Source organism: Pituophis catenifer, unplaced genomic scaffold (assembly GCF_029215685.1).
Source record: "Pituophis catenifer annectens isolate HBS135680 unplaced genomic scaffold, rPitCat1.0.hap2 SCAF_16, whole genome shotgun sequence".
NCBI classification, from domain to species: domain Eukaryota; kingdom Metazoa; phylum Chordata; class Lepidosauria; order Squamata; family Colubridae; genus Pituophis; species Pituophis catenifer.
Genome location: NW_027256896.1, coordinates 20,850,741 through 20,877,229, shown reverse-complemented (window position 1 = coordinate 20,877,229; position 26,489 = coordinate 20,850,741). Strand labels below are relative to the sequence as shown.

Below are 26,489 nucleotides of genomic sequence, written 5' to 3'. Positions count from 1 at the left end.
AAACAGCCGTTCCCTCTCGGGATTGGTTGTCGGAGCACCACGGCTTGCGAATAACTTGCGAATACTATCCAATAGTCTGCGGGCTTCTCCCGCAGCGTTCTCCAATGGCGAAGCGCGGAAGACGGGGTCCTCTCCCTCCCCGCCTCGTCGTCGTCTCTCAGAAGCTGTCCGCTTTCCAGTCGAGTCCCCCTGGCCTGACAGTGATGGGCGTCTCGTTCCTCCAATGACAAAGCACCCCTCGGGAACCCCGTCCAATAGAAAGCGAGCCGGGGCCGTCCTGAGGCGCGAGCGCCGCCACCCTTGGCCGCCGCCGCCGCCGCTCAAGCCGGGGAGGCGGGACGAAGTGGCGGAGTGAGAGGCGACGGGAGGCTGATCGGGCCGGGAGGCCGGTCGCGTTTGTTGTCATCCTTAAGATGGAGTTTCTTCTGGGGAACCCCTTCGCCACCCCGGTGGGGCAGAGCCTGGGTAAGCCGGCACCGGGCGCGGGGGAGGATTCGGGCCGGCTGGAGCTCGGCTGAGGCGCCCTCAGGCCAAGTGGGGGGCTGGGCCGCGGATGGGGAGGGGTCTCCCAGGCCCCTAGGCCCGTTTTGGGACCCCCGGGGTCGGTTGGGCTGAAGAGGCCCTTCTGGGAGGGCAGGGGGAGCTCTGCAGGCGCCCCCTCCCCAGTGACCCCCCCCAGCCCCTCTGATGTCTGCAGACCTCCCACTTGCACAGGGGTCTCCCCCTCCCCCTCCCCTGGCTGAGGAAAAGCAGCCCCTCCCCCCTTTGGTCCCTGCAGAGCATCTTTCGCAGGTGCCCCATCTGGTGGTCCCTTGGGGGGGGAGGGGGGCTTTGTGGTGGGATTCAGTGTGTGGCGATGTTGAGATGTGCACCCCCCCAATCAGCCCTGGAAGGGGGGGCTCTCAGGTGAGGGTGGGGGCCCAGCTGGATGAGCATGGCCCGGCCTTTTCCAGCTGGCCATCTGCTGCTGCTGCTGCTGCTGCAAATCTTCCTTTCTATACAGGTCTGTACAAAGTCTCTCTGTCTGAAGGCACATGGGGAGGGCGGGGGGGGGGGTTTCTGGGGGAGGGGCCCTTGCAAAGACCCTGCGGGCAAAGGCCAACTGTCCCCCTGGAGAGGTGGGGGCGGGGCAGCTTGTGCCCAGCCATGAAAGTGTGCGCCCAGCCGGCTGTGACACGCCCAGCAGCTTCCCAAACCTGGATCCGTCTGCAGGATGACTTATGTTTTGTGGAAGATTAAAAAAACAAAACAGAAAAGCATGCATTATAAAAAAAAAAAAGATATCTACATTTGCAGCGGAGGGATGTTTCGGGAGAAAAGTGATATAAAAGGGAAGGTTGCCTGGCAGTAATATTGTCGGGGGTTTTTTTTGGGTGGGGGGGTGAGAATAAGATGGGTGCAAAGCCTTGGGAGGATCTGTGGCAAAGGGGGAAAGAAGTCAGGGAGGGGGGAGTGGTCGAGGTTGTAGGAAGACACAGCCTGACAGTGAAGGAAGAGATCTCAAAAAGGAGAAGAGGAGGTTAGAGATGCTCAGAACTTGTGGGTGAGCTTGGAGCTAGGAATGCTGGCAGGAAATGAAACAGAGGATGCCCAAGAGGGAAAACTGACTTGAAAACACAGCAAGGTGCAGATTTGGAGGCCCTGTAATCTTGAAAAAGATCTCCTGAGGGGGATCCAAGAAAAGATGATTGAATTGTTTGTGGATATTTACAGCAACTTCTCCACTTAAGGCTGGAGAAGCTGTGGTTTTCTTGGTTTAAAAAACAGTGACTAAGCAGGGGTGTGGGAAGGTTGATGGTTATACAGAAGCCACGTGTCGGAGTGCAAGGACCTTGCGATGTGCACCAATTGTTCTTTTTAAAAGAAGCAACGCCTTGCATAAATGCCTGTGCGCTTTAAGGAAATGACTATACGGCAGGTTGAGAGGTTCCTGGATGTAACATGCCTTTAAAGAACCGAAGGACCCAACAATTGTTTGGTGAGTGGACTTTTCCGATCAGTGGCCGTTCATTCACTTTCTTGAACTCAGTTTGGAGAGAGGAGAAAGGGTGGACAGAGCTGAGGCGCAAGGTTGAGAAATGGGGGTGGGAGGATATGCACATGTTGAGACAGATAACACAGGAATTGAAAAGAAGAATTGAGAAATTGGAAGGGAGAATTGAGAAATACAAAATCTATATTGGTTTCTACCTAACTTTTAGTCAAAATTAGGAAGTGGGCCGCAAGCTTTTCTTACTGGGAAGGATCTTGATCAGTTTATGAAGCTAACCGCTTGCTTGTGCATCATTAGAGTAAACTTCAAAACACATTTTATTGTTGCATAGTCTTGTGAATGCTGTAGGGATGCTTGGTCCGAAAGCAGGTAAACACTGTTTAATTTGAGCCCATTTTTCTTTGTGGCAGATGCTAAATCGTTGAGAATGAAATCAGAGACCCTGCTCTAAAGGGCAGCAGTCTAATTAGGGTGCCTTCCTTTTGCCCTTGGAGAATCAAAAATAGATTCTGGCCTTTTTTCTAACAAATTGTGACATTTTATTCAATGGGAAAAGGATTCCCAACGCAGGCAAGAGAGGGTTGCATAATGAAAGCGAATGTGTATAGTCCAAGGAATGTCATTTACATCCTGACTCTGTTGACCTTTACCAAGACCTTGAATAAGCGACTCGGAACATCCCTTTATTTAAAAGGAGACATTACTGCAATTCTAAGAATATTCTTTACAGTACATGTATTGTTGCAATTCATTGGTATATACTGTGAAGCTGAAAGTCCTGACCAGTTGGGAGAGAAAAATGTAAAAATCTCTGAAAGAGAAACAGATAAAAACAGGACATTGCTGCTCTTCTTTTTAAAATCTTTATTTTGTTAGAGAACAGTTTCTATGTGGTCTTAATTCGTGAGGGACTTCGGAAATTTTGAATGAATTTCTTGAAACGTGGCTGTCTTGAAGTTGTCAGGTCTTTGAATTAGAGTATATAGAGGCTAGTTCAGACACTGCACTAAGCCAGCAAGGGATTTAGTTCTTGGTTTAGGATGTTGTATGAATGCAACCATTGTTATTTTTTTAAGGAGTTATTAAACATAACTATAGTTTAGCTCAGTGAGTGAGCCCAGCCCGGAAGGCACAAGCAGAGGTAGCACTTCACAATGGAAAATTGAAGCTGTTTCCTAAGCCTAAATTGGCCAACTCCAAAATGAGAAAAGACGTTCAACTTACACGCTCGTTGTTTTTGCCCTCTTAGGCAAGAGATGGGAACTAATAGCTTGAAAATCTTTATTCTGAAGAAAATGCCTAGTAGAAACAGGTTGCACTCTTTGGCTATTGATTTTTTTTAAGTAAAAGAACCAAAGGCTGGCTACACACACAGTGTTCATCAAAAGATCAAAACATCCCACTTGGCTTGCAGAGCAGGATCTGATCTCAGTCGAGAAATAGTTGCTTTCAAAGTCTCATGTCAGAAATTGTCCAAAGTTTAATCACACACACCTCCTCCTCCTCCCTGATTTGAAATTTTAGTGTTGAGGACTTAAGTAATCTTGAAGGCTTTGGTATGGATGTCACTGACGTTACGTGACCCGGTTGCTGACTATCCAGGAAAAAAAGGCATCCAACCTACTATTACCATCTCAGTCTGGAATTTGGGAGATCTGATAGCAAGTTTCCCTCTGGTGGCCCAGGGCAAGCGGCCTTAAGAAGCAGAGAAGCCCGTGAGGGATTTCCCTTTAATTTGAACAGGGATGGAAAAGCAAACATATCCTGGATGAAATATCTGCTGTGTAACCTTGGCTGAAGTAGTTCATAGTTCACTGAATTTTCCTTGTTGAATGTTTCTGTGGTTCTTCCTGGCTCGTGTGTGAGATGCAGTCGTCTGGCTGTTTCGCGTTCTTTGGTGGCCCTTTTGATGTTAGAGAAGATGGAGACGAGTTCCATTAAAACCCATTGGATTGATGACAGCTTTGGCATCTGCAATTAAAGCCGGTGGCCTCCAAAAATATCTAGGGCTAGAAATGCATCAGCATTGTACTTCCTCTGCCAGTAAATGGCATTGATTCCCATGAAAATTTAATCGCCAGCACACTAGGACATTGGGTAAACATGAGCAAACACTGTTCAGGAAAGGGTTGAGATGATCAGAGGCTTATCTTTCTCTGTTGTAAAATGTAAATAACTCAGCTGTGAAACAGGTTGAAGCAGTAAAGGGATAAACACTTTCCGAAGGTTAATGAGCAATATGTTTATTCATTCATCCCTGATGCAACTCCCTCTATGTGTTTGCCATATTTGCAGTGGCAGAAGGTTCTTCTGGCAGAATTTTTTGACCATGAAAGATTGGGCAAGATTTCTGTGAAAGCCTAGAGTTGGCCAAGTAAACCCGCAGAGATATGTTGAACTCTGAGAAGACCATAATAATGGTTCCCTGAGGCTGAGAGTTAGCTAATGAAGGTACCCGCAGAATCTCAAACTACAGTATGCATATCTAGATATAGATATATTTTCTCCAAGGGATTCAGGGAGAATCTCTGCCTCCCTTCCCTATTTCTTCTTAGATCCTCCCTCCAAGTTGAAAGGTTATTAAATGACTACTATCAACAGGTCATGACTATTGCTGGTTATATGTTTTTAGCTCCTTTTCTCTAAGCCTGGAATCTTCCTTGGGATTCTCTTAATTCCTCCCTACTCTTTTTTCAAACATGCAAAATTGTATGGTAGCTTCTGACATATTCGGTGGTTAATAGCCAAATGCTAATGCAAAAATAATTCCTGAAGACAAAAATCCAAAGGGTGAAAGATCCACAATTATTTTTTTTAAAAAGGGGGGATGAGAATGTTTAAGTTCTGTGCAGGATTCCAAATATTTTTTTTTTTTAAAAAATCATGTAGGTCTAGTTCGATGCAACATATTGCTAATGGAAGCAAAATATGGCTTGGCACAGAGGTTGCTCGGTAGCACAACAGGAATAAAAACGATAAATCTGTAAAGCAAGCACAGGCCTGCACATAAAAAAAATAGACCATTTCTCTTCCAATTCTCATCCTGAACAGCTGTTTCCAATTAGATTGCCTGCTGACCAAGAGAATGGCTTGGTTCGCACATCAAGCTAAGCCCAAATGGAATTTATTTGGATTTCAACTGAAGATATCATGTGAGCTTAGCTATTGTGGTTCATAAACCATGGCTTCTGCATCATCCAGCAACCCTTTCACGAAGGGGTGAGCCATTGTTTAGCTCAGTCCATCTGTCTTGCAAGAATTGGACCTTAACTTCCTGGTCTTCAGCTGACCCTTCCCAGCATCCAGACAGGGACTTAAGAGGATGGCATAAATGAGGTTGGCAAAAGTACCTAGAAGTGGGTAGGTTTTAACAGCCGGAGATCGTATTCCACTGCAGTCCCTCTAAATAGCAAAGGACCATTTTCTTGAAACAGAAGATGGGGTGATTATTTTTCAACTTTGGACCACAAAACCCAAAAGCTCCCCTATTATCCCCTCAGATAAAATTAGAGCCCTCTGCAGTACTTGTTGTAAATTAGCTGCTATGAATAACTTGACAAGATGCTGGAGTGGCCTCAGACCAGGATGGGATTGGTACTCGAGATCTGATGGTCGAATATTTCTGCAGATAAATAACATGGCATACGCCAGAATGCATCCATATTGTAAAGTGCTTCGAGGGTGCCATAAGCCTATTTCAAATGGATTATATTGCAATAGGAAATCCTCAGGAACTGAACATTAAATCTTCCAAAGGAACACATAAGAAGAAATAGATTGGTTGACTTATATGCTTTATCTCTTGCTAATATGAAGTATTTAACAGTATTTGTGGGTGCGTGTGTACCCTCCCCCTCACATTATACCCAGTTATAATTTGTCAGCTTTCACCTAGATCAGGAATGTTCAACCTGAGACCTCTTTACAAAAGTCAAACACTTTGAAAATTGTTGCCAAACAGTAATTTTTCATGTAACGAGAATAAATAGATAACTAGCATACTACCATAATAATTACATTTCAATGCAAATATTAAACAAACTGATGTTTTGTCCAAGGCATAATCTCCTACTTTTTGCCACATCATTCAAAATTCAGTTCTTGGCCTCAAAAAATGTTGTGCACTGAGTTTGATAACATGACCTAGACTTTGCTAATAACTTTGCCTCCCCCCCCGCCCCCCAGGGGTTATGGATTTTTCTTGTCTGTTTCATTTTGCATGTGGCACCAGTCAAAAGGCTTATGAACTGTTGGGCTTCCCCTCCTTAAGAGGCTTTCTGGCACAAAAGGAAAAAGGTAAAAGGACAGCACAGGTGATTTAGTGCTGTTGGCCGGAAGAGGTTGCTCTATCAGATGGCAGAAAACTGGCAGACTCAAAATTTGATTTCAAAGTATTTCCTTTCCAAGCTGGTTCTGAAATCTTTTCCTCCTCCTGGTACCTTTTATGGGTCATTTTCTAAACTTCAGGCCCTTCAGGTTGCTCACTTTTTGCAAACTCTGACACCGTCTGTTGGCACTATATTTTATGTAATTCCGAACAAGTGTGCAGGGCATCAGTTGCTCGGAAGGAAGATAATCTTGATGGAATATCTTGTGTTGTACTGCATGGAGCTATAGGTAAGGCTAACTAGTTTGACTGTCAATTTCGCAGAAAATGAGCAACGTATTTGGTTGCCTTACAGAAAAAGCCACTGATGGCTCCCTACAGAGCGAAGACTGGACGCTGAACATGGAGATATGTGACATCATCAATGAGACAGAAGAAGGGTATGTGTACGCACACCCTCTTAGCTGACGGCAAAATTGCCTTTTGCTATTTTCATTATTTTTTTTTTATTTTTTAAGACAAACAAACATTTAATACATCCTCTCTTCCCTGTGACATAGCCTTTTGCTATTTTGGAGGCCTCCTTTTCTGGGAAGAGTACTTGCTTGTTGGTCAGGTGGTCTCTGCCAGCAGTTTAGATGTTCGGATCCCGTTAGCTGCAGACAGTGTTTGCTTGCCTTAACCCTAATCAAGCAGAGAAGATGGCGCTAAATGGACCAGTGACTTGAAGTTGTATGAGCCAAACAGCCCCCAGCATTTGATTTTAAGCTTGAAGAGCTTGTTCTGTAAAATGTTGTTCAAGAAATTGTTTAATAATATTTCAAGTAGCTGGAATACTTTAGTCCAACGCAGCTCTCTGTGTTTAAACACCATAGCAGTATTGTTGGCCCATCTTTGTGAAGCATCACAAAACATCTTTTTGCTGGCTTCTTTTCAGCATCTTCATAGCTCCTGGCCTGGCTTGGTTTTTTTTTTTTTAATTTGCTGAAAGTATTTGTGTGTTCCCTCGGGGGACTGTGTTCTCCTTTGAGATGCTCGATGTAGTTGAGCAAACACCAGTGCCTCCAAGCACCCAGGTTCAAAACAGGTGTGCACAAACAGCTTAAAACCGGGGTTGTTGTGTTTCTGTGCTTCAGAGGCACCTGGGGCGCTCACCACCCTCTCCTCCTTTTTCTCCTCAGCCCGAAGGATGCCGTTAGAGCGCTCAAGAAGAGGCTGAATGGAAACAAAAACTACAGAGAGGTGATGCTCGCTCTAACGGTAAGTACAAGAAATCAAGATCTTGAGACTTGGGAGGAATGAGCCCGTTACCCTAGAACCCCACCTAGCAGCTCTCATTTTTTAGGATGCTGAGTATTGACTCTCTCTTCTGCACCTGAAATGTGTTTTTCACACCAAGGTCCTGGAAACGTGTGTAAAAAACTGCGGCCATCGCTTCCATATCCTCGTAGCAAATCGAGATTTCATAGATGGTGTCCTGGTTAAAATAATTTCACCCAAGAACAATCCTCCCACCATCGTTCAAGATAAAGTCCTTGCCTTGATTCAGGTATATTGCTTTAATTTAAGTCTCTCTTTCTCCCTGAGCATATAGCATCACTAATCCTAACTGTTTTAAGGCCACCTAGTTTTGAAGCTTCTACTGGCCAGGCTTTAGCAGGTTGATAGTCCTTTTAATCTCGATATATACATATAGATAGATAGATAGATAGATAGATAGATAGATAGATAGATAGATATGTTTTTCTTCTACCCAGGTTTTCCTTACGTAACCAAGGTTTTTTTGTAGCTCCAGCTACAAAATATATGTGTGTGTGTGTGTGTGTGTGTGTATGTATATGTATATGTAATGTATATGTATATGTATATGTATATGTATATGTATATGTATATGTATATGTATATATAATGTTTCCAGTTGTGCATTCAGCAGCTGCCTGCTTCTTAACTTGAAATGGTGACTCAAGCCCAGCATCGGCCACCTTGGCCTGATGGCTCTTTTCAAGTTTTTGGGGCAACAACCTGATTCATTTGCGCAATGTTTGAGAGTCTGAATCCGACCTTTGACTCTTGAGTAGCACATAAAGGTCTCCATGCCCAAAAGTGAGAGGGTCAGGATGAATGACTGTTTCTAGTCTGTTTCATAGCTTTTCTCTCCATCACACTAAAGCTGAGGGGTCATTTCAGGAGGGTCTCTAGTGAGGCCCTCTCCTAGGGCTGCTGTGGGGGGTGTCTCATGATTTCTCTGTTGTAATGAATCCAAGAAAAAACAATCCATTTAGACAACCTAGTGCAGGGGTCCCCAACCTCCAGGCACCAGGCTGCAGCACACCGGAAAGCAGACAGCACATGAAACCACAGCCCCTCCGGTCCGTGGAAAACCTCTCTCCATGGAACCGGTCCCTGGTGTCCCAGTGAAGTAATATGGATTGTGTAGAAACAGCCTGACAGCCTGATAACCCTGTTTTTTATTTTATTTTAATTTTTTTCCCCCAGGCTTGGGCTGATGCCTTTCGAAGCAGCCCTGACCTCACAGGAGTGGTGCACATTTACGAAGAGCTCAAGAGGAAAGGCATAGAGTTTCCCGTTGCGGATTTGGATGCCCTGTCTCCAATACACACCCCACAGAGAGTAAGTCTCTAAGCATGGGAAATAAGAGCTCCTGCCCAAAGACCCAGGCCTCGAACTGCAAATGAAAGAGGGGGATAAATTGTAGTGTAATGAACCCTAGATTACCACCGGACATTCATTGAGCCGGAAAAGACAGCTGCCTTTTAGAACAACCTTGCAGGATCTGACCCCAGACACTTTTAGCACCCCGTCCGTCTGCCAGGGTGATGGGCTACTAGCTGTTTGGATGGGAGGCTGCATAATCTTTGGGCCTCCAGACCATTTAGGTGACTGTTGAAAACAGAATCTCTCTCACACACACACACACACACACACACACACACACAGACGCAGACACCTGCCCCTCTGCGTATTTAAATGTGGGCTGGGTCTCTCTTTCATCAACTGCCATTTCCTTTGCTAGAGCGTTCCTGAAATCGACCCAGCTGCCAACATGCACAAGTCCCAGTCTCAGCAAAAGATGAGCTCCAGCACCTCCCCTACGTCCTTCCCGGCTCCTCAGACTCCCCCTCTGAATGTGACCGGCCCCATCATAGCAAATACGGAACAGGTAGGGCTCTGGAGGAAGGGCTGGCTCAGGGGTGGGGTGGGGTGGGGTGGGGTGGGGGAGCTGTGGCCCTTCCCCCGCACTCCTTCAGGAGACCTGTGTTGGGTTTGACATACAAAAGCACTTTCCTCCTTCCCGGCCAGATTGCACGATTACGCAGCGAATTGGACGTTGTTCGTGGCAACACCAAGGTGATGTCGGAGATGCTGACGGAAATGATCCCTGGGCAAGAGGATTCCTCAGACCTTGAGTTACTGCAGGTGAATCTATGAGACGGTAGTTTTCCTAGCTCTTCTCCACACGTAATCCTCGATTTACGACCGTTCATTTAGTGGCCATTCAGAGTTACAATGGTACTGGAAAAAGTGACTTACGTGAGCATTTTTCACACAACCATTGCAGCCTCCCCAGGGTCACGTGATCAAAATGAAGATGCTTGGCAACTGGCTCGTATTTCGTGTGGCAAACGGGGCAAAATTCACAAGAAATGTCTTGGTTAGCAACAGAAATTTTGGGCTGAGTTATGGTTGTAGGTTGAGGGCTTTTCTGTATTTGTTTTATCTTCCCTGGTTTTGATGGACTCAGACCATTTAATCCGGAATGACATCCAGAGCCCCAGAGTCGGAAGGGGTCATTGGGTTCTTGATGACCGATCTGTTGCTTGGGGAAGGGTCCGTGACAGATGGTTTCCCCACCTCTGTGTATAGTCATTTGTGGAACGACACCTCCAGCCCTTCTCTTCCATTCCCCACCCCTCTTGTTCGCCATAAGTCACAGGCAGTCTGGTTTCACCTGTTCCAAATGACCCACGGCAGGAGGGCTCACTTCAACCAGATGTGAATTTTACCTGTCTTCCTGGGATTTAAGTCCATTATTCTGTGCCTGGCCTTCCAGGATGACAGAGAGCAAGCAACTGTCTGTAGGTGCCCCTTTCTAGTGACTAGGATCAAAGAAACTGAGATAAATGTGTGGTTGGTTGTTGTCTCTTAGAAATAGGGCCAAACAATAGACGCCACTAAGGACTGGTGCACAAGACAATATCCCAATGCCGCACCAGCCGGTTGTGTCAGCCTGTCTCCACTACCTGAGTCCAAACATCCGAAATGCCACCGTCTGGCTCTGAACTGACGAGATTAAAGCTGAACGTTGGCAAACCTAGTCTTCAAGCTGTTGCAGCAGCTGGAGAACCTGAGTGGAGATGGGTGCCACTCTCCAAATGTCAGTTCGGCAGAGGAAGCCCAGGCAGCTTCTTTTCCTCCTTCTCAAAAGTTGGATGCTGACACTACTCTGCTGGTTTCTCACTTCAGATTCAGGCTAGCTTTTGTTAAAGGTCACCACTCACAGAAAATCAGGTGGGGGAAGTTGGCTTCTCTTGTTGTGGACGTGAGGTCCAGCGGGTAGAGGTGGATCTTCTGAATACACTGGCCCCCTTTTGCCGAGGGAGCCAAAACAGCTGACGAGAGAGGCCAGAGGTGGGTCACAGCCTCCCTAAGAGATACCTGGAAGCAAACAGACCTTCAAAAGGCAACAGGACCTCCTCCTGGAGGTGAAAATTCTGGCTCCTGCTTGTGGTGCCACCCCTGCAGTCTGTTTCCTTGCTCTCAGCTGCCTCCCTGTCTCCTCTCCTAGGAGCTGAACCGCACCTGCCGAGCGATGCAGCAACGGATTGTGGAGCTGATCTCCAGGGTGTCCAACGAAGAAGTCACCGAGGAGCTGCTTCATGCCAACGATGATTTGAACAACGTCTTCCTCCGATACGAGAGGTGACGTCTCTTTTTTTTCCTTTGAGAAGTTAGATCCTCTGGCAGAAGGGCAGGGCAAGCCAAGGCCCTCCCTCTCTTAAGTGACAGCATTGAGGAGCGGGGTGTCCCTCAGAAGAGGAGGCATTCCTTTTAGCGAACCGCAGCCTTTTCTCTATTTCCTGGGCTTCTCCGTTCATCCTCTCCCCTTCCCTCCCAGAAGAGAACCACCAGAAAGGTCAGAGCTGCATTAAACCACCTCGGTTCTTTCTCAGCTGTTCAGCTGTCGATAATTGATTCCCGGCTGCCTACGCTGATGCCTGGCTGGGTGGGATGTCATGTGTACAGTTGGACGCTAGATGTCCAGAAAGAACCTCCTGGAAAAAGCATCCATGTGGAAAATCATGCATGCTAGCCAGGCATCCAAAAAGAGGAACCGGTTGCTCGTCAGGATATTGCATTCCAGATGTGGGCCTTGCCCTGCAAAGCAAATCACAAGCATTTGATCTGTTTTGAAGGGGTGTGTTTGTTTGCCTGGAAGCGGATATCAAGTCCAGTTAAGTGCTTAAGCCTGACCAGAGAGAGAGAGAGAGGAAACCAACCAGCACTCCATGGAGGAACTTCCTGTGGCCCATTTGGGTCACCTTCCATGGGCAACCAGGGAGATGGGGAAAGAATGGCATATGGGTCTTGTAGTGCTCTCCTGGGTGTCTTTCCTGGAATCAACACTTCCTCCACAGTAATTTCTTCTCCCCATTCCTGCTTTTGGATGAAGACCCGCACTTCTTCAAAACTGCCCCTTACCCTCCTTTTTAATCTCTTCTTGTCTCCCTGTAGGTTTGAACGTTACAGGCTGGGCCGATCAGCACAGAATTCAAGCAACGGAGTAAGTCCTCCCGCCAGCCTTTCTAAGCAGCGTAACAGTAACTCTCTGTCCTTGAGACCAGAGTGTACTCTTCCCCTAGGAATTGCTAATATTTACCCTGAATATTAAGCATAACTGGTTGGGTCTTTGTTGGCAAAGCAACAGTCGAAGGTCTGCTGGCAGATTGGGAGGAATCCGGCCATTTCAAGCTGATCAGGAAAAGGATAATGTGGAAATACCTATGTTGGAAATTCAGCCTTTGCCTGTTCTTGGAATACCATCGTGCTAATCAGAAAATCAGGATGGTGGCCCAAATGGCTCAATCAAAGTTCTGCCTGTTTTTTCTGTATGTAGTAGGGGTGAAATTTACTTACCTTCCCTACCGGTTCGCCAATGTGCTCACGCACGGCAATGTCTGCGCATGCGCAGAGGCTTAAAATGTTGCAAAAAAGCGAGATGACATCCGCGTGGGTGGGCAGAGCCTCCCGCAGCCGCCGCTACCGGTTCGCCCAAGCTGGATAGAACGGCTGGATTTCACCCCTGTGTAGTTGGTCATAATTCTTCTCCTCCTGTGTGTTGGGAGAGAAGGCTCAGTCCTGGCAGAATTCTGCCCCTTTTAGCCGAGATGACATGGCCAAGGAAAGAAAGACCGTCCGAAGAGAGGTTTAAGAGGGTAGGTGCTTGTATACACACACCCCTCCTGGCCGTAACATCCTGGGCTTTAACAGAGCCGTCTGGTGCTGCCTCTGACTCCTGTGATCCAGCAGGGATGCCGTTCCCCTCGTGTGACCTCTGCTGCTACCCTGTGTGTCCCTGCAGGTTCTCAGCGAGGTGACCGAGGACAACTTAATAGACCTGGGCCCTGGGTCCCCAGCAGTGGTCAGCCCCATGGTGGGAAACACAGCCCCCGCCTCCACCCTTTCCTCTCAGCTTGCTGGGCTCGGTGAGTATTTTAGTTTCCCTTCTGTTTCTCAAAGAGTTGAAGGAAGTCTCAAGAAGCTAGTCCACAGCGAGGGCCTTTGAAACTTGAGAGGTTGCCAAGTATGCTTAGGTAGATGTTTGATGCTGGCAGCTCTCTAGGAGGAAATGCCTAGGAGCCAACACTCTGCATTTAGATACGAGGCCCTTTTTCATTCGTAACAGATTTGTGCACAATAAGTCTCTGCGATAAGACACAACCCTTCATTACCTTGCGCTCAATCGTCAACCATGCTGTGCGCAAATCCGCGTTTGTCCCAGTTGGGCTCTTAGAGTCAAAATTTACGTCCCATATTACACTCAAGCTGTGTCTCATTCAGTTGATTTCGGTGGTCCCTTCTCTGGCTCGGAGTCTTCGACACCGCCAACGGGTGAGGAGGACTGGATGTGGCACCATCTCCTTCCCAATCTGTCCTTCTCCTGAATCTGATCTTCCTCTTTCCTCACCTCCCCAAAGATGAGTTTTCGATCTAAGCTCACCTTTTAGATCCTGGGAGAGGAGACCAGCCAGGTGGAGGTTTGGCCGTTTTGTCCACATGAACGGAAGAAGGAGGGGAAATTGGGCTACAGGGGACGTGTGAATGCACCAAGGCTCACCTTGATCAAACGGGCCCATCTTCCAAGTCTTATTCTAGCTTTTTGTCCTCCGTGTCTTCTCCGTAGATTTGGGCACAAACAACGTGAGTGGGGCCCTCAGCTCGCTCCCCCCCAGCAATCCCCGGGATGACTTTGACGTGTTTGCACAAACGAGAGGCGGCTCCGTGGCAGATCAGCGTAAAACGTAAGTGGCCCCTGATTCCGCTGCCTCTTTGAAAATGTATTGCTTGTATTCTGCCTTTATCATTTTTACAAATGAAACTCAAGGTGGTGAACAGATCCAGCACACCTTCCTCCTCCTGTTTTCCACACAACAACCACCCTGTGAGGTGGGTTGGGCTGAGTGAGAGTGACTGGACCAAAGTCACCCAGCCACCTTTCATGCCTAAGGTAGGACTAGAACTCTCCACCTCCTGGTGATTGGCCCACAGTCGCCAGGTGGCTTTCATGGCTAAGGTGGGACTAGAACTCAGAATCTCCTGCTTTCTAGCCAGGCGCCTTAACCACTGGCCAAAACCAGCTCCTAGGACCAAAAGAGCTGCTTAGGCCGATAGTCGTTCTCTGGGCCCCAGGTTCAAATCCTGAGCCAGCAAATGATCAGGCGCCTTCATCTCGTGGCCGCTGTGCTACAGCGAATACATTTTTCCTTTTTTAGATACACAATTGGAGCAGATCTTATCCTGAGGGCTTTGTGAGAGGGAATTTTGATTGCTCCGTTAGATCGTATTTCAGACTATTTCTAGGCTACTCGGAGCCAATCCAAATGCCCTGAAAAATCAAAGACGATCAGAAATGCAGCATGAGACCTTTTGACAAGACCTCAGGAACGCCTTGCCCTTGCCAAGCCATTCTTTTGGTGATACGACTGTCCCCGCTTTCAGGGCTGTTAAAAATGGAGTCCTCCTGGCTTTCTGGAGGTTTGCTGGATGAATTACAGCCCCCAGAGACCCCCCAGAGAGTCCTCGGTATTTAAGCATGAATGATGCTTTCTCCTCTTTGTTCCATTGGCTCCACCCTGTGGCAGATTTAGAGGAAAGGGGGGGGGGGGTTTATCTAATCAGCTCCCTCTGCCTTAATTGGATTGGCCTGGTGGGCTTCTGGGAGACGTGAAATCCCCAGATTTAGGAGGTAGCGAAGTGCGACTTTCTACGTGTGCATATTCAGTTCCCCATAATCCAATCTGCCCCCACGGGCGGAAGCGTTAAGTGTGCTGGCATCTGGCTGCCCTGGTTGTTTTCCTTTCTTCTTTTTTTTTGCCAATAAAAATCAGCCCACTTTGGGTCTCTCTTTCATAGGTTTCCTTTTGCTATTGTTGGTTTCTGGTTATTCCAGCAATTCTTTTCTTTCTTTTTGTCCAGCAGGACAAGGGAGGATCCACAAACGGCTAAAGGGATGGCACCTGCCCCAGATATCCGGAAACCAAATTCAGGAGGGGTAAGTCTCTTCTGCTGTATTACCAAAGGGAGGTGTGTGTGTGTGTGTGTGTGTATGTGTGTGTGTGTGTGACATTCTTAAGCTGAGGACACCGAAGGGCAATGCGTTCCCTTGTGTGCAGTTGTCTGTTTTTGGGATACCTGGCAGAGTGAGCTGGGGTCATCTCCTTGTTTGGTTGTGGTGGTGGGGCTCAGCAGTCTAGAAGTATTTGGGGACCAGATATTCAGTGGGTCAGTGGGAAACTCCAGAGGATGGCCCAAAGACCCACCTTCTCTCTCAGCTTCATCTGGATGTTGTGCTTAAAAGGGCCACTGATTTAGTGTGGAGAAATGCGAGGTGCTACTTTGGGACCGGGAGGGGGGAGGGAGACTTTCCTTCCCCCCCCCCCTTGTAGTCCAGATTGAGTGCTAAGCACGGAGACCTGATTTGTGAACCTCATCTCCCACAGGAGGGGGGTTTCCCCTCTCCTCCCTGGGCTTTTATACTTTCTCCAGCTGATCATGCCCTTCTGGCCTTTGTAGCATCCAAATATCCGTCGATCTCTAATTAATTTTATTTCATCAGAAGAAATGGGCCACCTTTGTGCTTCCCCCAAACATGGTTCAAGGCAGTGTCCCTGGCTCTGTTTTCTTCCTCTGTCCCCATTTTTATCATCACCATTAAAACGAGAGATTTGCATTTGCCCAATCAACTTTACAGCTTTGAATTTGAATCCAGATCACTCCAGTGGTAATCTGTGATAGGGAACCTTTGCTCCCAATTAAGCCCTGGTTCAGACCACTCGACTTTGGCTGGAGAGAATGAATTGCCCAGGTCTGGAGGGCACCAGGTGGAGGACAAACTGCTTGGTGTGTTGTCAGCTCAAAGGGCCTCCTGGAACAGGGTCAAAGTACTTGAAGGTGTGTCTCTCCCCCCAAGACTTTGCACGCAGGTGACAACCTCCTTATTTTGCTCTCCAGCTGACTTAAAGCTGTTGGCAACCTTTGTACACAGAAACAATCACTGTCCTTTCCATTTTCAGCCGTGATACACGTAGCCATGGGTAAAAAAATTGGTAAAAAACTGGGCACGACTTCCATAACTGCCTCGCTTAGCAACAGAAATCCTGTTGTAGTCCTAAGTCGAGGTCTACCTGCAGCCTTGGCTGGCCAGTACCCAAAACATGGCTCGTTGAGATAGATGTAGAACTTTTCTGCCCGCTTCAATGCCCTCTTGTCTCAGGAAGTGGGCACGGAGGGGTGTTTCTTCTACCCTCAGGCTGTCAATTCTCGGCAGGGCCACCCGCAGGTAGAACCAGGTGGGAGGCTGGGATGCCCAAAGTTTTTTCTCCAGGCGCCTGCAGCTGGACGTCCCACGTCTGCCTTGGGAGGGGGGAATGTGGTTCTTTCTTTTTTTTTTTTTTCACCTATGGTAATGAGGCTTTCTGTTCTCAACACACAGCGGAGAGGTAAAGGTGGGAGTTGCCCCATGGAGCCCATAGACAGGTGGCTCATCTCCCAAGGAATGGTGAGCACCATTTTGCCATCCGGTGACATCCCCTTCCCCCTCCATGTTGCCCTCACTCCTCCTGGTGTCCCTTTCCGCCGGCCTCACCAGCCTCTGTTTACCTGTCACTCAACCTGTTCAAACAGTACCAGCCTGGTGGCAGTAAAAGGAGGGTGCAGGTGGGGAGCCTCATCTGGGGAGATGGAGGGTGGGCCGGTCGGGGAGCTGAATACAGGTATTCCTCGACTTACAACAGTTCATTTAGTGACAGTTAAAATTTACAACGGCACTGGAAAAAGTGAGTTAGGACCTTTGCAGCATCCTCCATGGTCTGGGGATGAAAATCCAGACGCTTGGCAACTGGTTCATACTTACGACCGTTGCAGCGTCCCGGAGTCACGTCTGTTTCCCCCTTTTGCGACCTTCAAAGTCAACAGAGAAGCCAGATTCACTTAACAACCGAGGCAAGAAAAGTCGTAAAATGGGGCAAAACTCACTTAACAAATCTTTCACTTGACAACAGAAATTTTGAGCTCAATTGTGGTTGTAAGTCAAGGAACACCTGTACTTTTTTCGGATGGGGGGATGGGGGACGGGGGACAGACGGACAGGGACAAAGAGACATAACGTTCGTGCGCTGGCCTTGTTTTCCAATACTTGGATGGATCTCTCCACCGGTTCCTTGTACTGTCATCGTCATCGTCGTCGTCTTTCTTTTTTTTTTAATACCTGCAGTATTGCCTTTTTCCCCTCCCTGGTAAACACAAGTCTTTTGACGTTTGGGGTTTGCAAAAGGTTGAACAAGGCAGCACAAAAGAGCAGCCTAAGCTCAGGTGAAAGAGGGTTGACCCGTCTCTTCCTCTTCCGCTCTGTTGCCTTCAGATGTTTTGGACTTCAACTCCCATCTTCCTCTGGGCAACCCAGAAGCTCAGCACACCTGGGCAGCCCCAGGTGCATCCGTCTTTCTGCTAAGCTTGGGAGGAAGGGGAGAAAAATAACAACATGTCCTGCAAGAGCAGAAAACTGAAAATAGCAGACAGATAATAATAATAATAATAATAATAATAATAATAATAATAATAATAATAATAATAATAATAATAATAATAATAAATTATTATTATTATTATTATTATTATTATTATTATTATTATTATTATTATTATTAAGGAAACCCCTAAATACAGCTAGGCAGGAAAGGGCAGGAGTTAGTGGGACATTACTTAAGTCACCCTGAAGGTATACATGGGATCCCAGCCTTTATTTTCCATCACATTTTTATTGGTTTATCAAACTATAAAATACAAAGAGAAATTTTAAAAAAGTGATAGAAATCAGGGGGGGAGGGAGAGAGAGGAAAAGAAAATGTGATTTTTTTCAGGAGACAAACCCTTAGTAAAACAGTAAAGAGGGGAAGGAATTCGGTTTGGAAAAGTGGGGGCAAACTGTTTAGCGGACAGAGTGACATTTAGGGGGGATTGAACTACTTTGTAAAGAGCTCCCCCCCCCAAGAGAGAATGGAAGCACCTCCTGACATCTTTTGCCTTTTAAATCCCCCGAGCAATTGAGCCCTTCCAGAGCAGATCATCTTGCTGCTTCGATTTCTTGGGGAGATCCTTAAGAGCCCCCTGCATCTTCCTCCCCCTGACTTGAAAATTCTGGTCCCCCTCCCCCGATATTCCAAGCCTCCACACTACTAGCTTGTGTTTGTTCAGCTTGGAAAAAAGGTTACTGCCCCCTTCGTGGACCCTTTAATAACACCAGTACAGAATCGGAGAGGCCGGTCTGTCCTTCACAAGCTCCTCATCCCTGTTTGTTTTTAACATGGACGTATTTGACCTCCTTATCCAACTAATCCCTAACCATGTTTCCAGCAGCAGAAGCTGTTAACCATGTCTCTTTAGGAGACACATAATAATAAAATGGACCTGCCCAAGTGTGCAAGCAGACAGGTGAGAAGGAAGTGCAAGGACACACCAAGAGTCCCTCGCCAAAGGCTGGAAATTTAAAGGATTTAAAGCATGTTGGGTCAGAGTTACCCTGAAGCTCATTCTCTTTTCCAGACAATATTTTTCTACGTGTCTCAGTCTGTCTTGCTAGCTCCATTCGGTTTGGGCACCTCGTAGCCTAGACTCAGCAGCCAAGTGGCTTTGAAGGAGCTTCCTTCCATTTTGACCCTTGACCGGCGCACGAAAACCGGCCCGAGCCGTGGCTTCACCAGCTGTGACTTGGCACAATACCTGAATCGACAAGCCATGGTTATAGCGGTCGCTCCTGTTCCAGGCAGCCCAGGTCTGGAGAAAGGGGAATGTTTGGCAAATGAGAAATAAAAAGCCAGTAATTACGATGTCTGAAACGGCAAGATACAGGTTTGGGGCTAAAGCTGGAGTATAATTTGATTGTTTCGATGAGCGTTTGGTTTCTGTGCAGGCCTGAGCTCGGGGAAATCTCATTATGTGTGATTGCGGCAGAAGCAATCTGGTAAGATCCAATAGGTTTCTCTCTTTCCCCACCCCCCGATCTTTGGAGTGGCCCCACGTCTTTGAGCCAAGGGGGGAATGAACCGAAGGGTTTTTTAGACCTATATGCACAATGCTAGAAATGAGAGGCAAATGACAGGGGTCACAATTGAATGTTGAATTGCTCTTCGGATTGCGCATCAATTTGGGCGAGAGGCCCCCGGCTTGACAAACAGAATTCAGATTAAAATCGGCTGCAATATTGATTTAGACCAGGGGTGTCAAACTCAAGGCCCGGAGGCCGGATTCAGCCCACGGATTGTTTAGATCTGGACAGTAAAGGACTGGCCCACCGTGGCTCTGCCAGAGAAAACGGAGCTCTGTTTTTGCTGGCAGAGGGTTGCAGGAGGTCATCACAGCCGTAAACGGAGCTCGCAAGCACCGTGGGCGTCCCTCTGGAGTTACATTTTTGCTGGCAGAGGGTTGCAGGAGGCCGTTGCAGCCGAAGACGGAGCTTGAGAGCCCGTTTTTGCTGGCAGAGTGCTCAGCCACCACAGGCGGCCCCAACACAAGTGATGTCGAGTTAGCCACACCCAGCCTCGCCGCACCCAGGCTGGTCCCCCCAAGGCCAAACACAACCCTGATGCGGCCCTCAATGAAACTGAGTTTGACACTCCTGATTTAGACCATTCCTTGGCAGCCTGATGTTATCCGCCTTCCACTGTCCAGAGAGACCGGGGGGGGGGAGGGCAGAAGGAGTGTGCTGTGTGTCTGCGTGTGTGAATGTATGTACGCAGAAGCACCTAAAAACTTGTGTGGACCAGAATTTGGCCAGCAACCACTTCTTTGTGCCCATGAAAGAGGAACAGGGAAGAAAGGAATCTCGGAATTCAGAACCGCCCCACTAAATCCCAAAGGATTTTTGGATGTCCGTACAGCTTGTCCAAGATTGACCCTTATGGACCGAGCTTCCCCCAGTCTGTTTCTCTCACCCAGCCGCACACTTTGGCACCGCTCCCAAGCCCTCACCGGCATCTCTGTCCACCCGCTCCCCTCACAGGGCATCCTTCCTGCTTCCCTATCTTCCGTTATCGGTTAGGAAGCAGGCGGCAGCCCCATTGCTCCCGGTTTAGAGGATGCCCACCCCCTCTCAACCGCCCCCACCCCCCACCATTTCACTCATCATAACCTTTCCTGTGTTGAGTTTTGCTAGCCACATTGCCTCGTTTTCGCACTGCTTTGTTTGTGCGTGTGCTTTTTTCCGTTCGGTTGCGACCCCCGTGCGATGACGACAATGCACTTTTTTTTTTAATTTTACGACAGCAATGCATCTTACACAGCCTATATTTGTTTTTTGTTTTTGTTTTTTGTTTCTTCTCTTCTCCCTCTCTTTTGTTCCTTCCTCTCTCTCTCTCTCTCTTTTTTTTCCTGTCTCATTCTGGGCCCATATTTCTGGGTGTATTTTTGGTCTTGTTTTTCCGTCTTTGCTGCCCTGCCTAGATTCCTGTCCCACAATCCTCTGTCATGGAGGACATTGAGGAGTGGCTGAGTACTGACGTGGTAAGAGACTCTTTGGTTCTTCTGCTTTGGTCCTCGTTTCCTTTTTTTAAATTTGCCTCCAAGGAGGGCAGGGCGCTGCCAGGGTAGGAGCTCTCCTTTGGCACACGTTTCTAAAACACAGGTTGTGCTCCACTTACAACAGTTCATTTAGTGACTGTTCGAAGCTACGATGCCACTGGAAAAAGTCACTTACGGCCATTTTTCTCACGGAACGACTGTTGGTCACGTGATCCAAATTCAGGTTTTTGGCCCCTGGTTCGTATTTATGACGGCCGCAGTGTCCCAGGTTACTTGATCCGCTTTTGTAGCCTTCCAATAAGCAAAGTCCAATGGGAAAGCCAGATTTATTTAACAATTGTGTGACTGACTTAATTGCAGTGATTCGCTTAGCAACAGTAGCAAGGAAAGTCATAAAATGGGGCAAAACTTACTTAAATATTTCACCTAGCAACAGAAATGTTGGGCGTAAGTCGAGGTACTCCCTGTACTCCTGGGCGAAGATGTGGGGTGAAAGGAAGGGGAGGGTTGAACCTCTGGCAGAGCTGCAGGTAAAAGCCATCCGATATGGGTAGCATCTGGAACAGAGGTGTGCTGAAGGAGAGGGGAGTATTGGCCAACCCCGAGGAACTTAGAAGGTGTATAAGCAATGTTTCTTAGCCTTGGCAATTCTTAAGGGAAGTGGACTTCAACTCCCAGAATTCCCCAGCCTGCATGAAAGTCTAGAGCAGGGGAGTCCAACCTTGGCATAGCTGGCTGGGGAATTCTGGGAGTTGAAGTCCACTTCCCTTAAGAATTGCCAAGATTAGGAAACACGGGTCTATAGAAATACGTTACAAAATACAGAGCAGAAAAATATCCAAAGGAAGGGGAAAAAGTCCCCCAGGAGGATTTTTGGCTGAGTGTTGGAATGGGGAAATGTCATGCCCGCCCCGAAGGACACGGCTGGCTGGATAGGGCCGCCGCCTCCTGCAGGGTAGATCCCATGTGTCTATCCATGCATGCTGATCCTTTGCTTTGCTTTCATAAGAGGAGGGTGTTCCCTCCTCCCAGGCCTGCACTTTTGCCCTGAAGGTGGGAATGCCAAGAAGGGTCCTTTGGAAGAGGGAGGCCTCCTTACTCCAAGTAGGACAAGCACTTTCTAACAGCTGCTGCTTCTAAGTCTTTTCAGGATAGCGGGTTTGGTGCGGGGTGTGGAGTCAGCCCTTCTTTGCCTTACGGTTAAAGTTGCTGGGCTGCCTCCTCTCCTGCCAGGAACCTCATCATCCCAGCTTTTTTGAAAGTGCCTAAACTGGGCAGCTTGGGGGAAGCCGACCCCTGAATCTGGAAGGTCCCTTTTGTCCGTTGGAGAATTGATTCTCCTACGTTGGCAAAGCCAAGCAGAGTCAATCCCTGTTTTTCATTCCCGGAAATCTGTGGACCCTTGTCCAGCGACCATACTTTCTTGCTGGTTTTTTTTTTCTTTTCTTTTTAATCCCGGACTTGGGGCAAGTCGGGGCCCAGTTTTTGGGACCAGCCTCAGTTGGCTCACCTTGCTGGCAACGTACTTGCACTCTCTGCAGTTCTTCTTAAAGGAGGAAGGGTATAAAAATGGTAACCTCTCTCTCTTTTCTTCCCCACTCCCCCCTTCCTTCTTCCTCCAATTTCAGAAAGGAGATGAGCTGGAAGAAGGCGTGACCAGCGAAGGTACGTAAGCAGCCCAGGGATCCAGGTGCTGCCTTAGGTGTTGGAAAGGATGAGCTGCCAGACGATGGGGAGGAGCTGGGAGAGCTGCCCCCAGCAATGGACTGTAGGGACATCCCCCCCCGCCCCCAAACATCCGAGAGAGGGGAGCTAATGAAGCCTAGCAGGGTGGAAAATGCGTGGCCCTGCATGGCCTGCTCCTCTAGTACTGCAAACTGGGTATGTGGGAAATGTAGGCCAGGAAGAAAGATTGGACAACCATTTGTTGGAAATGGTGTGTAGGGTTTCCTGCTTGAACAGGGGTTGGACTAGAAGACCTCCAAGGTCCCTTCCAACTCTGTTATTCTGTTAAAGCTTGCAGCCAGCCAGCCAGCCATTTCTCCTCCGGACAATCGCATTTCGGGCTCCAAGCCCTGCCTTTTCCAGCAGATGGGGTCAAAGCTGACCCCTTGGGCGGTCACCCCCAACCAGGCGCTCTTCAGCCCATCCTGGGGTGGATTTTGACAGGGAAGAGTCGATGGGATGGGTTGTGAAATAGCATTGAGACTCTCAAAGGTGCTTTTTTTGAAGAGGCAGCTGGACTTTCCGGTTTTTCTTTGAAGATGTTTCATTTCTCATCCGAGACGCTTCTTCTTCTTCTTCTTCAGAGCTGAAGAAGCTTTTTGCAAAACGTCTTCAAAGAAAAACCGGAAAGTCCAGCTGCCTCTTGAAAAAGCACCTTTGGGACAACCTTGACCTCGAGGGCTGAGAACCTCCATAGACATTTAGCGCTGGGACCGTTTCTCTCTGAGCCTTCAGCTCTTCTGTTTTTTGTTTCGTTTTAAACCTTGCAGAATTTGACCGGTTCCTGGAGGAGCGTGCCAAAGCCGCGGAAAGGATCCCCAATCTGCCCTCCCCTCCTCAGGAGGAGCCCACACCGCCACCAGCGAATCCGCCTAGCAAAAGGAAGCCAGAGCGGTCCGAGGACGCCCTCTTCGCTCTGTAACGGTCCTTCTCCTTCCCCCCCACCCCCCTGCACAGGAGGAGGAGGAGGCGGTGGCAGCGGCAGCCCATGCCAAGAGCAACCTGGCTAGCGATGGGCCCCTTCCCGTCCCCGGTGGCCCCAGAAGAGGTTGCTCTTTTCTGTCCTCCTCTGGGGCTCGGCCCCATTTCCTTAACCTTGGGAGTGGGTTCTACCACTCGGATAGGGGTGGTTTCTCAGTTCACTCCCTCTCACACCTCTGCCCCTTTGATGATGCTGAGATTTTTTTTTTTTTTAAAGTGAGAGATCTGCATGACTACTTGCACAGACTCCGTTCCCACTCACTTTCCAGCCCTCCCCTCTCCCTCCCCCCCCATCCCCTTGCTTATGCACAATAGCCATGCATTCAGTCCTGGCTTGGCTCGAGTTAGGGCGACTCCAAAGCCCGGCCTGCGGTCCCTTCCTCTCGACCGCCTGCAAAAATCAAACCTGACCTTCCAGCATCATCATCGCCACTGCTCCCTTCCCCTCCCTTAGCTCTGCCTGGGGGGGGGTTACTATAGTAAAGCTATCATGGGAAGGAGGTTTGCTTGTGCGAAGGCAGCTTTCTTTAGCCAAGATACCTGCACAGGTTCTGCGGGTTACGAAGGAGCCTCTCTCTCTGCAGGCCCCGGAGCGAACCGGCTGCACGTCTTTTCTCCCCTTGACCCCCCCTCCCTCTCTAAGTAGGTCAGAAATTCAGTCCCACCTGTGAGGGGGACAGGCCAGGGTGCCCCTCCCTCCCTCCCTCCGTCTTTACAAGAACGGTATTGATAAGGGAAAGTCAGCCACAGAAAGGGACGAGATTGCACTTTGCACTGGAAATGTTAACCCCGCGCGACAGTTGCGTCTGGCGGTATGAAACACTGTGTGTGTGTGTGTGTGTGTGTGTGTGTGTGTGTTAGAACCTTATTTGCATTTTAAAGCACTAAATGGACTATATTATCGGGCAGGACTCTTCTAAACACTAACGAAAGGGTGGAAAGCAGGGGGGGGGACAGCCCTGTTGGAATGAGTGGGGGCTTCTGCCTTGCTCTGACTCCAGCATTTTAGCACTGCCTGCCGAGCGGGGGGTGGGGGGCCTTCACCATTACCTCTCCCCCCACCCTGCACCATCTTGCTTTCTTCCCCTGTCTCTCTCAGTAAGTTCTCCTGCAGCCTTTTTGTTCAATGCTGCCATGTCAACCAGAAAAGAGACCCAATTCTTTTTAGAAAAAAACTCATCCCACTTCAGGGAGAGATTGTAGCCTTCTCCCTCCCCCCCCCAAAGCTTTATTTTAAGAAAAGGGAAAATGTTTCAAGAGGACCCATTCCCACAGGTCAGAGGCCATCAGAAAATCTTTTAAGAGGATGCAAAAATAACTGGGTGCTGGTGGAATTAAGTTGAATTAAGATGCGTTGGCTCAAAGCCAAAGGAGCATCCTGGCCTCCTTTCACCCATCCAGGTTGGGCACCGTAGGCTGCCGCTCTGCTTGTACCCCAGGAGAGGACGTGACCCTTCTGTGCTCCTGGGCAGAGAACCTGATGGGTTGCCACCTGGCAGGGCCACTGCCAGCCTGGGAAAGAGGCTGCATTTTCTTGCCTCTGACGTGACCTTTGTCCCGAGATTTCCCCATGGCCAGCCGTCGCTTGGCGCAGAACCTCGAGTCCTCGGTCAGCACTGGATGTTTCTGGGTGATCCTGATAACCCATCAGGGGCCTGCAGGAAACGCAGCTGGAGCCTCCCTTCCCCTCCTTGGCCAGTTAATCTGCAGCCCTTAGAGAGGCTCCAGCCCCTCGTCCTGGCACCCAAACCTTTCGCCCTTTAACCAAGAAGCCACCCCAAGAAACCAGCTGCACACCTCCCCCCCCCCCATCTTTGCTCTCCTCCAGAGCATTGGGTTTCCCATTGCTTTGCCCTTGGCCAGTCTCTGTTTCTCCCCCACTGACTACCCAACCGCTAACTGTTCAGGATCTCGTTCCCTTTCCCCAGAACCCGTTTCATAGCCTCGCCATCTGTATATTTAAAGCTACAACTTCTTTTCTAGTTGTCCCGATTTTAAAAACGGATAATATTTATTGACAAATACTCAAAACGTTTTGTTTTATTCAAGGGAGACCGCCTGACGGGCGGACGAATGGAATTTATTGCTTGAAGGGAAACGTAAAAGGTTAACAGTGTAAAAACGATACTAGTGATAGTGTTAACAACACTGAAACCAATTTAAAACTATCTTGGCTTCTCTCTTTCTTCTACTAGTGACAATATACCCGAGAGAGAGCAAAGACACCTGGAGTTTGTTTGTTTTTTTGCATAAGGCTGTATTAACCGATGTCACTTAACTCTCCTTTTGGATGTCTCTGTGTCTCTGTACATATTTATATATATATTGTTTCTGCATGTCAAAACCGTCCCAATAAACAAAAAATAGTGCAATCTTAGAGAGCAACTGCCACCGACTCTCTCTCTCTCTCTCTCTCTCCCATGGTGGGTTGGGCACAAACACCAGGAGAAAGGTTGCATCTGAAAGGATTCGATTCAGGTAGTCCTCGATTTACAACAGTTCATTTACTGACCATTCAAAGTTACGACGGCCCTGAAGAAAAGTGTCTTATGGCCATTTTCACAGTTACGACCTTCGCAGCCTCTCTAGGGTCATGTGATCTAAATTTAGAGGCTTGGCAACCGGTTCCCATTTATGACGGTCGCAGTGTCCCGGGGTCACGTCATCCCCTTTTGTGACCTTCTGACAAGCAAAATCAATCTGGGAAATCCAGATTGGCTTAACAGCCAGGTAATTAACTTATCCACTGCGCCGATTCACTTAATGACTGAGACAAGAAAGGTCGTAAAACAGGGTGAAAACTCATTCTAACAAATGTCTCATTTAACAACAGAAATGTTGGGCTCAATTGTGGTCGTAAGTTGAGGACTGCCTGCACTTTATTTATTTTTTTTTCCCTTTCCACTTTAACTTTTTAGAGTTTTTGCCCCAATCTTTGAGGGCCGAGCGAATCTTGTAATCGTACTTTCCGTTTTCAAGCCATAACAGCTGGTGACCCCTGGTGTCCACCTGCAGCTGGGCCTTGTTTCCTAACCCCCTTCTGCCCTAATGCCTGAAGGAGGAAAGGAGGGCCCCACCCAGCCCTTCTGGCTCAGCTTCCCAGGAGACGCATCGGGGTCTCTGCAAATGCTTCCCCATCCAGAACGCTCT

At 48.3% G+C, this 26,489-nt stretch overlaps 1 protein-coding gene across 4 annotated transcripts; it reads left to right on the top strand.

The window, feature by feature from the left end:
• The first annotated feature begins 341 nt into the window (after window positions 1-341).
• Window positions 342-25,712, top strand: TOM1L2 (target of myb1 like 2 membrane trafficking protein). 4 transcript variants are annotated; one of them, XM_070954898.1, is made up of 16 exons: window positions 342-465; window positions 6,676-6,760; window positions 7,502-7,580; window positions 7,720-7,869; window positions 8,817-8,951; window positions 9,355-9,501; window positions 9,642-9,758; window positions 11,128-11,261; window positions 12,075-12,123; window positions 12,922-13,045; window positions 13,744-13,861; window positions 15,039-15,111; window positions 16,552-16,617; window positions 20,556-20,615; window positions 22,262-22,298; window positions 23,129-25,712. In XM_070954898.1, the coding sequence occupies exons 1-16, from the start codon at window positions 414-416 to the stop codon at window positions 23,278-23,280; spliced, it is 1,578 nt and encodes a 525-aa protein (XP_070810999.1). In that variant the 5' UTR covers window positions 342-413; the 3' UTR covers window positions 23,281-25,712. The 4 variants fall into 4 exon arrangements, with proteins under 4 accessions (XP_070810999.1, XP_070810998.1, XP_070811000.1 ...); XM_070954897.1 differs by having other exon boundaries at window positions 15,036-15,111; XM_070954899.1 differs by lacking the exon at window positions 16,552-16,617 and having other exon boundaries at window positions 15,036-15,111.
• The last annotated feature ends 777 nt before the right edge of the window (window positions 25,713-26,489 follow it).

Bases quoted from the DNA above. Each gene is read 5' to 3' on its own strand.
- TOM1L2 (XM_070954897.1), top strand. From the start codon at position 414: ATGGAGTTTCTTCTGGGGAACCCCTTCGCCACCCCGGTGGGGCAGAGC. The intron at 9,502-9,641 runs GTAGGGCTCTGG...CTTCCCGGCCAG, and splicing joins TCATAGCAAATACGGAACAG to ATTGCACGATTACGCAGCGA. The intron at 13,862-15,035 runs GTAAGTGGCCCC...CTTTTTGTCCAG, and splicing joins GTGGCAGATCAGCGTAAAAC to CAGGACAAGGGAGGATCCAC.